The sequence below is a fragment of the Phallusia mammillata genome, chromosome 5 (genome assembly GCF_965637545.1).
Source record: "Phallusia mammillata chromosome 5, kaPhaMamm4.hap1.1, whole genome shotgun sequence".
NCBI lineage: Eukaryota > Metazoa > Chordata > Ascidiacea > Phlebobranchia > Ascidiidae > Phallusia > Phallusia mammillata.
In genome coordinates, this window is record NC_137256.1 from 11,249,058 (window position 1) to 11,264,910 (window position 15,853).

A 15,853-nucleotide genomic window follows, 5' to 3' on the forward strand; every position below is an offset into this window, starting at 1 on the left:
GCCTTGACTGCATTTTTACAAACATCAATTTGTGTTGCGGGAAATACTTGTATATTGCTGTTTTTTAGCCAGACCTAACCCAAAATGTAAGAAATTTGTCTAAACTGCAACGAGAAGAAGGTTGTCTGAGCCGACAGACAACCTCATAACGTGTTGATGAATCGGCCTGTATTTGGATTACCGTTTTTTGTTTTCAAAAGCAATCACCAGAAACCTTTCCCGAAGCTAATCCACTGAAAAGGGCCGGATCAAAAATATGTTTTTAGCACGAACCTTTACCTGGGGCTGTAGCTTAAGATCCCAAAAACTTAATGAACCACTCAATACTAAGCGCAAGCAATACGCTTTACTACATGGGTGGTCGACCTTTGGGAAGCTGCGTGTTTTAGATCATTTATAAAATGTATTATTTTACACGAGTTGGACGTTATACTTTTTCCACGCTGCATAAGAGCAGGGCTTGCAGCCAATACAAAGAATAGTACAAAACAATTCCGGAAACGAAGACATGTTTTGGCTTTATCTCTTGGTAAAAGCCTCGTTCTGTCTGAGGTTTGGAGCAGATTTATGGCGTCTAAAAAGGCCAAGTTGGCCTTAAGTTACCTATTTGACAGTAACGTTAACGTACTAAGACTTATGACAGAAGTGAAACGTTTACTACTGTACTGTGGCTAAAACAAGGAAGCGCCTATATATAGTGATGTTTTCGTCTCAAAAGCGTCTCAAAGTCTCAAAGCTTTATGGATTTTGTAAAAGCGATATAATGCTGTCGCATTTATTCAAGAATACAAAATGAAATTTTGTTCGGCTTCATGTCTCAAGCAGACAGGAGGAGGAATGATCATTAGCAATAACAGAAGCATTAACGCTGATATTTCTTGCGGCCTTTCGAGTAAATAGGTAAACGTTACACGTGCCAATTTACTTGCATTGACAAAATTGGGATGGCTTCGTGGCCATTATTTTGGGCTGCAATAGTTGTGTAGCAAACCAAGTAGATAAATATTATATTTCACACGAATTGCACGTTATACTTTTGCACGCTGCATTAGAAATAGCCTAGTCCATAAAACGCACATTTCCCACGGTTATCAGGTACATGTTTTGCTTCTATCGGTGAGGTCATATTCTATTTTTCGACATTTTGCCTTGTAATTTGCAGTTATACATGTTCGTTCCCACTGCCGTCAACGTGCATGTTTTCGAAAATATTCCGGCAACTAAAAAAGGCTAATGTGGACTTTGCCCAGTTAAAAGTAACATTAACAAACGTAATTATGAGCAAGGGAAAAAGTTTACTGTTGCATTGCGGAAGTATAAAAAACGCTGTTTTCCGCCTTGAAACCAGAGAGGTTTTGGAATTGTGTGAAACGATAAATATTGTGTAAATACTCAGAATAAAATAGTGAAAGGATACTTTGCATTATGTTTCAGCTGATTTAAATCTAGGATGACTCAAATTAATGTTGCTGCAGTTCGCGTCAAGAAGACAGCGTCCAACAAGTTAAAGCAAACAGGACGAGGATCCATAAATAACCGAGGCAATAACATTGTTATTTTTTGTAGCGTTTGGAGTAAATACAGACGCCATCGAGGTAAACGCTACAGTTGCAGTATATGTCAGCTGATATGAATAGCCATCAGAAAGCATACAGATTCGTTCGTGTAGGCGGCATTTTGAGCAACCAGCTACATCATACTGAAAACAAGCCATGCAAAAGCATAAATTTTGTCAAAGATAGTCGCAAATCGTATGACGTATCATTAAAAATCGCCTTGCGCGCTGGGGATTGCCGAACGGTGCCTCAGTATTTGTCATGCTGTCAGTCACTCACGTTAGTCGGTAGAGCTACTAACACCATACGTTTCGCCTGATCCAAAAGTGCCTAATTTTCGATAGGTGGCGTAAAGAGCTGAATTATTTATTTAGCGGCTATAAATGGGTTGGTTTGGGAAATATTTACATAAAACTTTTACATTAGTAACTAATTTTTTGGGTTAGTTTTATTGAATTTTAAGTGCTAATACCTTACCCCAACCCTAATAGCCCTAACCGTTAGCATTTTTTGAGATATACCGTTTTGAAAACTAAGCACTTTTGGATCAGGCGAAACGTATGGTGTTAGTTGCTCTACCATTTTAGTCACACGTGTTTCTGTGTAATAATCCGTAACAATGCAGCATCCTTGTTGCAAATATAAAATGCATATTTGTTCTTTAAGAAAGTAATATATGCCTTTTGAAAATTATATTTTAATTAAAATTTGTAACAGTAATTTTTCTAAAGATTTAGTTTTTCCAAAAGCGTTAAATTTTATCGATGCTCGATTCTAAAATACAGGATTTATTGTGATCAAGAACGGGAAATAACCTGATTCTTTTTGCATGTCAAGCTGGGTATGTCAGAAGAACAGAAAATAAAAATACTTTTGTTGTCGAATTATCGTTGAAGCGCAACTAATATTTTTGATCATTGAGAATCTTCTTTTCGTGGACAAGAATGAAAAGACCAAGTAAGAATATTTATGTTATACCTTAACAAGTGACAACAATGGTTTTGTTTTAACTTTTTTGTACAGAACTTCGTAAAACGAGCAAGCGAATGTCATGCAGTAAGAGGTATAGAATAGAGAAAAATGTAAGTTTTGCAGTAATAATATGTTTCTGTTATGTTATTGAATGCTATCGCTATGTATGAAAAAACAGGTGTATAGGATTTAGTGATAGTACTTTTACACCTGAATGTACCTGCCAGTCTGCAGAGTATGGCAACTGCACGCGCAATTTAGTTTTGAAAACAATTTTGGCACTCCGAATTTTCGGCGTTGCACGCGGAAATTTTGCATCAAAGGCATTAATTGTCCTGTCTTAAACTCTATAGCATACTTTGCGCCTGCTGAAATTGGTTTTGCACGCGAATTTACGGGCCGTGCACGCGGGACATATAGGTCCTGCACGCACGAGATCTCGTCGGGAACTGCCATGTTCTGCAGACTGGTGCACCTGCAGTCTGCACGTACAACTCACTGAAGTTTGTGTAAAATTCTATGCACATTTGCATTTTACTTAATCAGTCAACAACTTTTTTAGGCATGGCTTAAAAAGTACAATAGCACATCAGTGTGCATAGTAATATCCGAGCAAACAAAAAAATAAAAACTGGTGCTAACTGATACCTGTTCTTCACCAATACTGGTAAACTATATCTTTAAAGCGTTTATAACTTCACTCTTTATTTTAAATCCCGACAACTATTGTGTTTTAGGTAAAAGCTCACAACAAAAAGGTCAAAAGAGAAGCAAAAAGGAATGCTGCTTCTGGGAAAGTAAAGCAAATTAAGAAAGACCCTGGCATTCCAAATGCAGCTCCTTTCAAGGAGAAAATTCTAAGAGAGGCAGAATTGCGCAAACAGAGGGTATGTTATATTACAGTGGTTCTTAACCAGTTGTGCCCCTCTGTTATTTTTTTATGATGTTTTGTGCCCTACATTAACAAATAAATTATTTTGTGATTGAATTAATTTTGTGAAGCGATTTGGGGGCACCTTAAAGGCTTACTGCAGGGGTCAGCAACCCCTGGCACATGTGCCAACCTTGGCATGCGAGGTGGTTTTTCAAGGCACGCCAACCGATTTGCGTGTTTATGTTGAAGTAACGATTTAACCTGTTACACTGCTTGTTTATAGTTTTTATCATGCCATTGTCTTAAAATTCATGCACAAAACATGCCTTACATGGTTTCTCTCTTTATTATCTGCTTTCTCTCTTTATTATTGATATCTGCTGGTACGAACCAATATTATTTGGAAAAACATTGGCATGCAAGGTCATTAACACATGGAAATAACGAGTAAATTGGCATGTGTCGCCAAAAAGGTTGCCGACCCCTAGCTTACTGCAATCTTATTTAGTTTGAATAGCGCTTCTGTAAAGGCCCGTTTACACTGAGCGTAGCGTAGCGAAGCGAAGTTGAGCGAACCTTTCGCTACAATGGATTTCAATGGGACTGTTTACACTGAGCGCAGCCTTCGCCCGAATTCGGGCGAATTCGCCGAGGTTCGTGAGCGTAGCGAAAAAGTTGGGCGAAGGTTCCTGTACAGTCGTAAATTTTTGCCAGAAACTTTGCCGAAAACTGTACAGTAGGCTAGGTGAAGGTTTAAAAGTAACAATTTTTACTTTGTCAGTAAAAATAAACAGTTGGCTGTCTAAAAAAATGTAAAACTAGTAGATTATTTTTTTTAAATCAATAAAAATACTCCTTGAATTTGAAGTAAGTGTAATAAAACAAATAGCAGTCAATTTAAAAAATATGTACATGTGAATTATAGTAATATTATGAAGGGATAGTCACTATAGCAAACTAAGATGTGTATGTGAGCGGACTTGCAGTTACAAGAAAAGTTTTGTGTGATATATAGTCATGAAAACTTATGTTTTGTGTAGCAGGTAAAATGAAGACATCTATATGTTATACAAGCCAGGTGTTATGTCAATACAAAACTTTTTTAAATAGGTGAAACTGGTTTTAATGTGTGCAAATTAAGCTTCAGATTTCTGGTTCCTGGATGACCATGGATTCCTATGTCTGGCTTGATTGGATTTACCATATATATATAGGTTTGTATTGTGTAGTGATATTTTTGATATGTATCATTAATCAGTATAACTTTTGTAATGTTTTAAGATTTTGGCATTTGCATACTTTTTGCCTCATCATCCACATGCTATTCTCTCAAATGTCGGTGTAATTTTGTGGCCTAGTTTTGTATGTTATGTACAGTAGGAAAAATTATTAGATAAAAGTAGTTTTAATATGTGAATACTATCCAACTATAATTTTTCACACCTAATTACTCTGCTAAACTAAACTATAATGTGTTGTAATTTAGATGTAACACTCAAATAAACTTCTAAACCAGAGTGTTGTTATTTAGATTTAAAAGATCTTGATGAATGGTCATTTCATGAACAAGGATGGTGAAACTAAGTCTCCTTCAAGGCAGATGTTGTGAAGTGGCTTTAAATTAAACATCAGAACACTACTGTGCCAATAAGCAATAAATTATGCAGTATTTCAAATGGTTTGATGTTAGTTTTATTTTCAATAAACTGTTTGTGGCTATGGCTTATGTTTCCATGTTGTACATGAAAAGTGACCATCATTTTTACATAAAAAGGACAGGTATTTTAATCAAAAATAGGACAGAATTTTTTCTTAGAAAACAGTAGTTGGGTCCGGTAACATATGTTTAATGACATCCTGTCAAGATATGGCAAAGAAAAATCCGGAAACTTTTTCTTTTTGCATCTTGGTGATTCAAACATTTTATTACTGTACAGTAAACAGATACATATGTACACGTAATATGACGTCACAATGTCAATTAATTCAAATAAATTCTGTAGTGAAATATATATGATTTAAGTTAATTATTGACAAATAAACATTAAATGGTTTGTATTCCTTTGCCAAAATGTTTCTGTGTGTAAGAGTTTCCCCGAAGAAGTTGCACGTTCGCCCAACTTCGCTACGCTACGTCCAGTGTAAACACCCCGTTCGCTCAACTTCGCCCAACTTCGCTACGCTGCGTCCAGTGTAAACGGGCCTTAAGAGAGTGAAAAAGTGTGGAATATTGAGAAGTCTTCTCTGCTTGCATTAGTCATTTATTCAATCACAATCAACAAAGAAAAGGCATTTATTTGCACACAATAACAAAGGCATTGATACTTTTAGATATGTCTGTAATGTAACTAACGGCTTTCAGATTTTTATGTGTCTTGAAAATTTTTTAGTAAATTAACTTTCAACTGTTAATTCAAGGTCGGATTCAATCCTCAGGCTCAGGCCAGAGTGTGGTTACTCCTGACTGACACAATTTTCCTCTGAAAACATAATTTCCACCTGTTAAGAACCACTGTTATATAATTTTTTTAAATTGCTTGAATGGGTATGTTGAAATATAGGCAGAAGAAGAGAAAAAAAGGCAAAAGGAAAGACGCCAATCTGAAATTAACAAGCGAAGATCTCTGGAAGGTCTACAAAAAGATGCACTGCACAGACAAAAAGAATTTGAACAAAAGGTTAATATATATGTACAAGGAAATTTGTTAGTATTCATGCATTACCTCTGCAATTTTGCATTGCTGTGTATTTTTTTGTTCTGGATGACTCCTTCTTAAAGTATTTTAAAAAAGTGAAAAATGTCTTTCCATCCTGCTAATTTTGTTTTGTGCTTGAGGCTGGTCAAATTTTGAGAGGGTTACTACAAGAAAACACAAAGTGAATTCGGTTTTAAATTAATTAGCTTTCGCTGTCCTTTGAAGAAAAAAAAGAGACTTAATGCTCATTTCACAAGGCATCATTTTTGTAACGCCAGTATAAACAATCAGTGAATGTTTGGCATATATCATTTTAAATATTTTTGTTAACCTAATAATGATTGATAAAAATAGTGCAACAGAGTCAAATACTCTATTTGATTTTGTGACCAGAATGTGTATTCGCACAATAGATTTTTTAATTATGATTACAATATGTGTTGTTACACAAGCTTGTCTAGCTGGGTCCTGCTCTTGGTTACACCAGCCAGATACCAATACAAAAAAGTAGTGTAGTTGTTTTTGCTCACATCTGTAAACATAACAGCACTGTGGTCCTCTGAAAGGTAGTCACTCTTATTTTTTTTTATAACCACTTGCTGTCTATTACAATCTATTCGGATAGAAAAAATGACTTGATCAGTAGAGTAATTTTCATGCACCCTAAATATGTACATTTTAAACAAGTATTTCAGAATCTTGGGTCTCCAGATTCCTAAGTGGTCCACAACATGTTTGGATTTTGAAGTTTCTAAAAAAGAATAATTGTATGAGGGGTCAACAGATTGGTTGAATTTGTAATAGTTATCCATTACTACAGAGGTTTTACCCACTGTTTCAAATATACTAATTTGGAAATACATGTTTAAGATGAATCTTTCTCTTTTATCAGAAAATTCTACTTGATAAAATTAGCAAGCATGCATCTGTTGGACTGCTTGCCAATGAAACTTCAAGAAAGTCGTACTACAAGGAGTTTAGAAAGGTATGGTACCAAACATGTGCAAAATCATTTATCTTAAATTTTATAATGTATACTTGCACTTGTCAGGTTGTTGATGCAGCAGATGTTGTCATTGAAGTCCTTGATGCCAGAGACCCTCTCGGATGCAGATGTTTGCAGGTTGAACAGTCAGTTCTCCAATCTGGACCCAATAAGCGTGTTGTTCTTCTATTGAACAAAATCGGTTTGTACTGTTCATCGAACAACATCGACTGTCCTACACTGCTTGGTAATGCAAAACTATTTTTACAGATTTAGTTCCCAAGCAAAATGTTGAGGAATGGTTAAAATACCTTCGAAATGAATTTCCTACAGTTGCATTCAAAGCATCCACCCAATCACAGAAAACTAACCTGGTAACATAACTATTTTTTGAACAAGCATTACCATTGCTAACCTTTCTGCTGAATTAGACACAGTGCAAAGTACCTCTGAAGCAGCTAAACAACCAACTTCTCTCAACAACTAGCCAGTGCGTTGGGTCAGACAGTTTAATGAAGTTGCTATCCAATTATTGTCGCCACAATGGTCTTGACACATCCATAACTGTTGGTGTTGTGGGTAAGCTTTTTTGTAATGTTAGTTTCAATGTAACTAACTGTGTGAAACCAGGTCAAACAATGTGTATAGTTTCAAAATACTATACATGACAACTAACACCAACTACTAATTGTGGCATAAGCAAACTAGTTGAGTTCTTCAGGAGATACAAATATCTAAACCTAAAAAAAATTATGTCATCTTTATTCACTGTGCTAGTGACCAACATGAAGAGGCATCTTTTGTTTCTATTTTTCTATTAACTTTAATGGAAATGTTAAATATAAACTTTGTGTTTTTTAAGGGTTTCCGAATGTTGGCAAGAGCAGTGTAATTAACAGCCTTAAGAGAGCAAAAGCCTGTAATGTTGGAGCAATGCCAGGGATAACCAAGTATGTACTTAATTATGGGTCCCCTTCCTTGAAGGGGACACATCTTGATTTTACTCGATTTCTTTTTTTTTTTTTTTTTTTTTTTCTTTTTTTTTTTTTTCTTCCCTGAAGTTTGTCCACCCCATTTTGCCCTGAAATGTTTGATGGATTTGGATGAAACTTTCACAGATGGTAGATATGGTTATGTAGATGTGCCATTTGTTTTGTTTGACTCGATAGCCCCAGTGTTTACCCCACTAGCCCCCTAAAATGGGTAAATTTTGAACAATGTCCGAATTGGATGAAATTTGGACAGTTTGTTCATTGGGCCATTTTAGGGCATTGTTTGTTGTGTTTTAACCTGTAGCCCCAATATTTACCCCACTAGCCCCCTAAAATGGGTGATTTTTTAAACAATGTCTGAATTGGATGAAATTTGGACAGTTTGTTCATTGTGCCATTTTAGGGCATCGTTTGTTGTGTTTTAACCTGTAGCCCCAATATTTACCCCACTAGCCCCCTAAAATGGGTGATTTTTTAAACAATGTCCGAATTGGATGAAATTTGGACAGTTTGTTCATTGTGCCATTTTAGGGCATCGTTTGTTGTGTTTTACCCTGTAGCCCCAATATTTACCCCACTAGCCCCCTAAAATGGGTGATTTTTTAAACAATGTCCGAATTTCATGAAATTCGGACAGTTTGTTCATTGGGCCATTTTAGGGCATCGTTTGTTGTGTTTTACCCTGCAGCCACAATATTTACCCCACTAGCCCCCTAAAATGGGTGATTTTTTAAACAATGTCCGATTTGAATACAATTTGGACAGTTTTTTCATTATGCTATTTTAGGGCATCGATTATTGTGTTTCACCATGTAGCCCAATATTTACTGCTTAAGCCACCTATTGTTTATAAAACGTCCGATTTGGATGAATTTTTGATAGTTTTTTGAATTTGGCATTTGTAGCTGTCGAATATTGTGTTTCACCCTGCAGCCCTAATATTTACCCTACCAACCCCCCAAAATGGGTGAATTAATCAACAATACATTTTGACAGTTTGTATAATATGCCGTTTTGAGATGTCAGTGTTTTATGCTATTTAGGCACACAAACTTATAACAATGTCTCAATTGCATGAGATTTGGACAGTTTGTAATTTACATAACTTCTTTTTTTAAGTAACACTACCAATTACTGTGTTTGACTTTATAGCAACGTTTCTTATGGTTGTCTGTTTACAACTTTGCGGTTTTGGGGACCCATGAGTTTCTGCCTGCAGAAACAAATCAAGATTATAAAAAATGTTGGCTAATATGGGACCCAATAAAAATAAATATAGAGAATATATTACAGTTTGCAGAATAGATTGTAGTGTATATGCTATGGTAAAATGTGCTAAGCCACCCTTCTAGTTATCAGTGTTAATGTGCATGTATTGTTCTAATTGTACTAATATATCTAAAAACATGGTTTTATGCAGATCAATGCAAGAAGTTTCATTAAGCAAAAATATAAAAATTCTTGACTGTCCTGGAATTGTCATGGCAACTGGCTCCACGGATGCAGCTGTTATTCTGCGAAATTGTGTTAAGGTCTGCTATTTATTTATTAATTCAAATTGTGCACTGTGTGCTTTTTGTGCAGCAGTGCATTTTTTATTAAATTATTTTGCAGATTGAAACATTGGATGATCCAGTGACCCCAGTTGCTGCTATTTTAAGTCGATGCAATAAACAACAGGTATGAATTCGCATGTAGATATCAAACATGAACGTCAGCACTTTGTATGGCAATTGTATGTGTGGCAATATTAAAAGCCAAACTGATTGTAAATTAGACTTTACAACCTTAATAATCTTTGTTAATGTATTTAGTGTTTAGTTTCATAAGCTTTTTTGTGCCACTAATCACAATTAACATTGTAAGCAGCATTTTAGTGCAGTATGTTATGCAGAAGTAATTAGTTAACCAATTTGCTGTTCTCTACTATACTGTAGATGATGATGCGGTACAATATCACTGCATATGAAGATGCCTCCGAATTTCTTGAATTACTCGCTCGAAGGCTGGGAAAGTTAATAAAAGGTGGAATTCCTAATACTGATGCTGCAGCGAAGAGTGTCTTGCAAGATTGGAACAGGTTGGCAAGAGTCCTAATTTGCTTCTGTATTTTTAATGCTGAATTAAATACCTGGGTAATTTTATGAAATTAAAAAAAAGATACATATGTCGAAGTTAAATATTCTTGTGTTACTTACAACAAAAGATCACTGTTGTGCCCTGTGTTAATATTATTTTGTTTCCCTTAACAGCAGTGCAATATTTTTCTTTCAATCTTTTTAATTTAGGTGCTGGCTTTGTGCATTTGGCATCGCCAAGATGTTACTTTCCTTTTTTATATTTTCATAGTGGCCGTTTATCTTACTTCACACATCCTCCTCTGGACAAAACTTCAACTCATCTTGATGCACAGATTGTGAAGTCAATGGCAGCAGAATTTGACTGGGTATTTTTTTATCATGTTTATTATTTAAATGTATCCATGTTAATAGTTATGGGTCCCCTTCCCTGAAGGGGACACATATTGTTTTTGTCTATATTTTTTTTTTTTTTTCTTTTTTTCTTTTTTTCTTTCTAACGCAGATTTGTTCCCACGTTTTGGTCAAGAAAGAATGGTTCAAACTTTTTCAAATTTACACACATTACAGATATTGGTCTAAAGATGGTCCATGTGAATTTTGACCCCGTTTGATCCCTCGGTTCACCCACAGCCCCCCAAAACGTGAAATTTTTAGCGCGGATTTGTTCCCACGTTTTGGTCAAGAAAGAATGGTTCAAAGTTTTTCAATTTTACACACATTACAGATATTGGTCTAAAGATGGTCCATGTGAATTTTGACCTCGTATGACCCAGAGATTCACCCACAGGCCCCCGAAACGTAAATGTGTCTAACGCTCGTTTGGTCAAGAAAGACAGTGGCTTTCTGAAGTACCAAGAGAGTAACTCACTGGTTTACGATAGCGGGAGGGCTCAGCTTGACGTCGGACAGACGTTTTACGAGACATCGTTTCAGTGATTAGAAATCAGCTGTTTTGCACAGCAATGCTATGTCGTTTTATTAAGTTATCACTCACATTTTTAGTTTTGGCGAAGGTTTTACACCTATGACGTGATTTAAGCCTAATAACCGTGCTTCGGTTTTGTATATGTCAAGAAAAACTTTGTTAATAAAAGTTAAGATGAAAAAATTAACTTGACTTTTTTGCCAAATAAATGTTTTTTTAAATGCTCGCTGTCAGGTTGGCCGCCGCATGATCACGGGTTACTTAAGGTCAACTAGTCGGTATTACAAACACAGCTCAGAACTTTCTTCATAACGTAGCGTTTTTTTAACAATCAATTTAGGAGTCAATACTCAAGGCATGTATAAATTAGGCTTAACAGTATTGTTGAACACGAATGACGGCGTGCTATTGAAAACGGTGTCAAAAGGTCAAACAGTCGTTTGGCGTGTGCACCCTGAGAGGTTACTACAGGTCAATGGTACTCATTTTGCGAAACAAAGTTATATGAAAAACAATTTGTTATGTATACACTTGTAGCAAATTGCTTTTTAATTTAAAGTGTCTGTAACACAACTGTTACAGCTTTCTAAAAAAATTGCCCGACCTTGGAGGACTACATCTGGGTTAAAGCAAGAGATTAGATTTAAGTCTTTGTTACGTTTTTTTAATGTTTTTGTAATTACATGACAATAATAGTGCAAAAAGAATACGAACAATTTTTTTTATTGTTGGGTTAATGCTTTCTAAAAATTTGTCCTTAAGAATGTAAAAATCACCGCAACATTTGTTTACCGTAAATCCGCACAAACATGCATGTGGGGACCCATTAGTTTTTGTTTACAAAAACAATCATATGTGTAGATCAAATGATGTGTATAGTAAATTGGTAAATATCGTATAGAATATATAAAATGGAAGTATATCAGAAAGCCACTCTTCTAGTTTGTTTTATTTTTATCCTCTGCAACATCCAAATGTGCCATGCTTAAAATAAATTCACTGTTAAGCTGCCTATTTCATTACAAGTTTGTGGGATCATTATTGACCTCCTTTCTTGAAGTTGTAAACAGAATGTTTCTTGTTAGCTGTTTAGTCCTAAATAGAGTAAACCATGCTCTGGGTCAGGGTGTACATTACTGCACAAAAGGTGCACACCATTTTAATCAGGTTATTTCAATGTATTAAAGTTTGTTTCTCTGCATTGAATCCAAAAGCATTGGTGATATAATTATACAGTTTAATAATATATTGTACTGATTTTAGGAATCACTGGAAAAAGATAACTTACAAGCACTAAATGATGTCAAAGGGGCCCCTTCAACTTCTCATGCAATTTTGTATGAGTCATCAGGTAGTTTTAATCTTCATTAAAGTTTCACTGGTAAAAACACTTGTATCATTTTATTAAAAGCAAGTTCTTCAAAAGTTTGTAATTGTTTAAGAAAGTGGTTTCTCAACAAATTTAAGTGGACAGCAACTATCTACTAGACCAGTGGTTCCCAAACTGTGGGCCATGGCCCAGTACTAGGCCACCAAGACATTTTCAATGGGCCACAGAGCCATTTGAATAGATTCTACTGTTTTGTTATACTGTAGATATTATGTGCTTTGTTTTGAAAAACGTAATTTTTGCAATAACTCCGAATCTTGCAGCCAAATTTCAGGATCATGTATCTCATTAAAAATAAATTGCCAGAAACCATATCGCCTGTTTTTGAGTAACAAGCAATTTTATTGTGTATCTTTTCATTTATTAAATTTGACTGCTGCAGGTCCATCAGATGTTCAGATGGATGATAAAACTGATGATATAGATGAGAAGGTTGAGGAAGATGTTATTTCAGATGAAATAAGTGATATGGATGCAGACAAAGTCGAATCATTAGAGGTATTAACTAAACCTGTACAGATGGGTAATTCTAGTGGGTAGTGGGTAAAGATGAGTAGTGTAACTTTACAAAAATAAAATAAGTTGCTTTATGTTGTACATGTGTTTGGACATTGAAAGTGTGTTTTGTATTCTTTACAACTAAAAGAGTTACACTACCTGTCTGTAAGTGAAGGTACTGTAAATCTGTAATTACAAAAATATGTTGATTCCATAGCTTACTACATTACTTATATCAGTACTGACGGGTTAAGATGTGTGAAACCGGAACTTGTGCGTAAATCAGCGCTCACTGTTAATGTTTCCGCAGTTGGGCGAAATAAGTATCGACGCAAACCCAAAGGGAAAATTAAAAGCTAAGAAAAAATGTGACAGCAAAGATGCCAAAAGAAAAAAGGCCTCACAGAAAAATTTGCAAGATGTGGTGGCTACGGGGAGCAACATCCAAGCGAATAAAGATGTAAAAGCCTTAATGAAACAGCAAAAAAGGCGCAGAAAGCGTGCCGGTAAGATAGCTTTTTGTTCTGCAAACTAATACAAAAGAAATCCTATTAACAAACGAATCTTGTAATGTTAAGGTACAGGTTCGAATTTTTTTGTTTCTATAATTTTTGATCAACGTATATTTGTACACGTGGCAGGCTTAATAGTATAGTAGTGCAAAACTGCAAACGGCCGCAATTGAACCATTACTGTTTTTACGATTGTAACAACATAATAATTGGTTTTCCAGACAAACTATCGGACAAATTGGGCGATACCTTACTGTCTGCAATGAGTTTCACACCAACACCCGCCGTCGGGGAGGATTATGATTTCGATGCGGACATGCAACTGCCGAAATAGTTTATTTTTTCGCGCAAATCATGTTTAATAAAAATCCTAAAACCAACCTTTATTTCCAGTTTTCAAGACTTCTTAGAAATGTAAGACCAAGCCGCCGTCTGAATGTCAAATAAAACAACGCAACGCGGTATTTTACCAAATCAACAGTAAAATAAAACTTGTTTGGATAAAGTTTAACTCACTTATAAAATGTTAATTTCAATCTACAATGATCACAACTCACACTAAACATCTGGCTGTTATGCCTTGGGTTTTTATTTTGGCTGTTTTTAAAGGTCAAATTGTTATTTATATATTTAACAAATACAGGGAATTTAAAAAGGAGGACATTTGGGCAATTTTTAAAGTCCTCTGAGGGCAACTTGCTTTCTGTGAAAAAGGAGACATGTCCTCGAAAAAGTGGAGATATTGTATCCTACAGCGCGCCTGTTAGTTTGCGGAGAAACGATCATAGCCTAAGTTATTTTGCGCATTAGCTTTCGTAGGATTTTTTTCTTGTACCGCTCTTTCGTGGTAATGAATAAATAGTAAAAAAGGTGTCTGTCGTCTTCATATATAGGCCTATTTATTTAAAACATTATTTAATAAAAGTAATAAAAAAATTATTAAAATTTAACTGAGTTAATTCATTAACTTACTAGGGCGTGGCAAAGCACAGTTTAAAAACCACCTCTTTATACCGATGATTTATGGTTCCCAAATCCCAACCTGTTTAGTATGAAGAAAGAATTCATTAGGTATGCAGAGGTCCAAACAAGCTGAAATGTAAGAGACCAAATTTATTTCAATTGAATGTCAAGCAGTTTGTATTGCATTAAAGTAGGCTATTGAGAACTGCATAAATTATTGTTTGCGTTGGCAAACCCCCTCGAATCATCCCACGTTTTTTGGGGTTTCGCGAACCCTGGTCATACTAAAGCTAGTGTTATGAAATAAAACACAATTTTTACAGTTTCGAATACCGATGTTGTCTCGGCTTAATGTGTAGTGATGCGAGAACATACACAAAAGTGAAACATTGTAAGCGAAGTCGCTACAAATCCCGGGCATTTATACAAAATTAAAGTAACGCCGTGATCCACTCATGATGTTTTGCGATACTAACATACTACAATTGTGGAGCACGAGGCTATAAATGTTCGCATCGTAGCCAACCTTGAAAATGTTATAAAACATTCGCGTTCAATCCCCAAAACAACTTTTTTGCAGGCAGAGGCCTTCTCCAAACTGTTTTTAGGTATCGACGTTGTAAGCGTTAAGCAACCTTCAGCCATATACTGCGTAAATTTATGTTGAAACAACTTTGTACTTTTATTAGGGCTAATTTTTCCAATACCTAGATATCCCTTTACCTTAATTATCTTATGAGCAAAGAAAGACTTGTAATTATGCCCAAGTAGGTTACTGTGTTGGGGGGCTGTTAAAAGCCCTCTGTCTTACATATTCCAACAGAATCTGCATCACGTTTCATTCAAACTTGTTCGCCGGATGACACGGCTTTTGTAGTAACTTGTTTATGAAACGCTTTAAAAGCCGAACTCCCGTTTAAAGTTCCTTCTGAGAGCAGAGACTTCGCAGCTTACTATCCTTTTTGTACTGAGCCTTCATTTGACATTGTTTTGGTAAATCCAATTGTTTGCCGATAGTGTCGTAACAAAAGCTTTTGTATTCGACACAACCTGTCCTTTTGGAGGTATGAACACAAACATTCCCTTCCAGTCTGTGTTTTTATTAAAATGTGTGTATTGTTGGTGACGCTATGTTTGCGTTAGGACTGGTGAAAGTCAATGGCGATTTAGACTGACTATGAACGGTTTGGTACAATGGAGGAGCACCAGCGGTTTCTCGTGCCCCGAGTAAACGAAACACGCGGACAAAAGAAAGTGAGAATACGTAAGTACGTGCGGCGAGCCATAACAATGCGGTGGAGTGTGTTGCGTCCCTAGTTACCGGTTGTGCTTTACCGGGATATGCCAACCCATGAATGCGATGTGTAGCCTGTACTATGCGCTACCCTTGTTTTGTGTCGTCGTTTTTC

General features: G+C 35.8%; 1 protein-coding gene across 1 annotated transcript; it reads left to right on the forward strand.

The window, feature by feature from the left end:
- Positions 1 to 2,365: 2,365 nt before the first annotated feature.
- LOC145229225 (guanine nucleotide-binding protein-like 3 homolog) lies at positions 2,366 to 13,861 on the forward strand. Its single transcript, XM_080094522.1, has 17 exons — positions 2,366 to 2,513; positions 2,580 to 2,638; positions 3,266 to 3,415; positions 5,964 to 6,080; positions 6,991 to 7,083; positions 7,150 to 7,285; positions 7,354 to 7,457; positions 7,515 to 7,662; positions 7,946 to 8,033; positions 9,496 to 9,607; positions 9,690 to 9,755; positions 10,013 to 10,155; positions 10,425 to 10,521; positions 12,345 to 12,432; positions 12,854 to 12,969; positions 13,280 to 13,475; positions 13,703 to 13,861. Exons 1-17 carry the CDS (start codon positions 2,501 to 2,503, stop codon positions 13,813 to 13,815), a joined length of 1,839 nt encoding a protein of 612 aa, XP_079950648.1. The 5' UTR covers positions 2,366 to 2,500; the 3' UTR covers positions 13,816 to 13,861.
- Positions 13,862 to 15,853: the final 1,992 nt, after the last annotated feature.

Excerpts from the sequence above, each read along its gene's own strand:
- LOC145229225 (XM_080094522.1), top strand. Across the intron at positions 9,756-10,012 it reads GTCGATGCAATAAACAACAG|ATGATGATGCGGTACAATAT; the intron begins GTATGAATTCGC and ends ACTATACTGTAG. Across the intron at positions 10,522-12,344 it reads TGGCAGCAGAATTTGACTGG|GAATCACTGGAAAAAGATAA; the intron begins GTATTTTTTTAT and ends TACTGATTTTAG.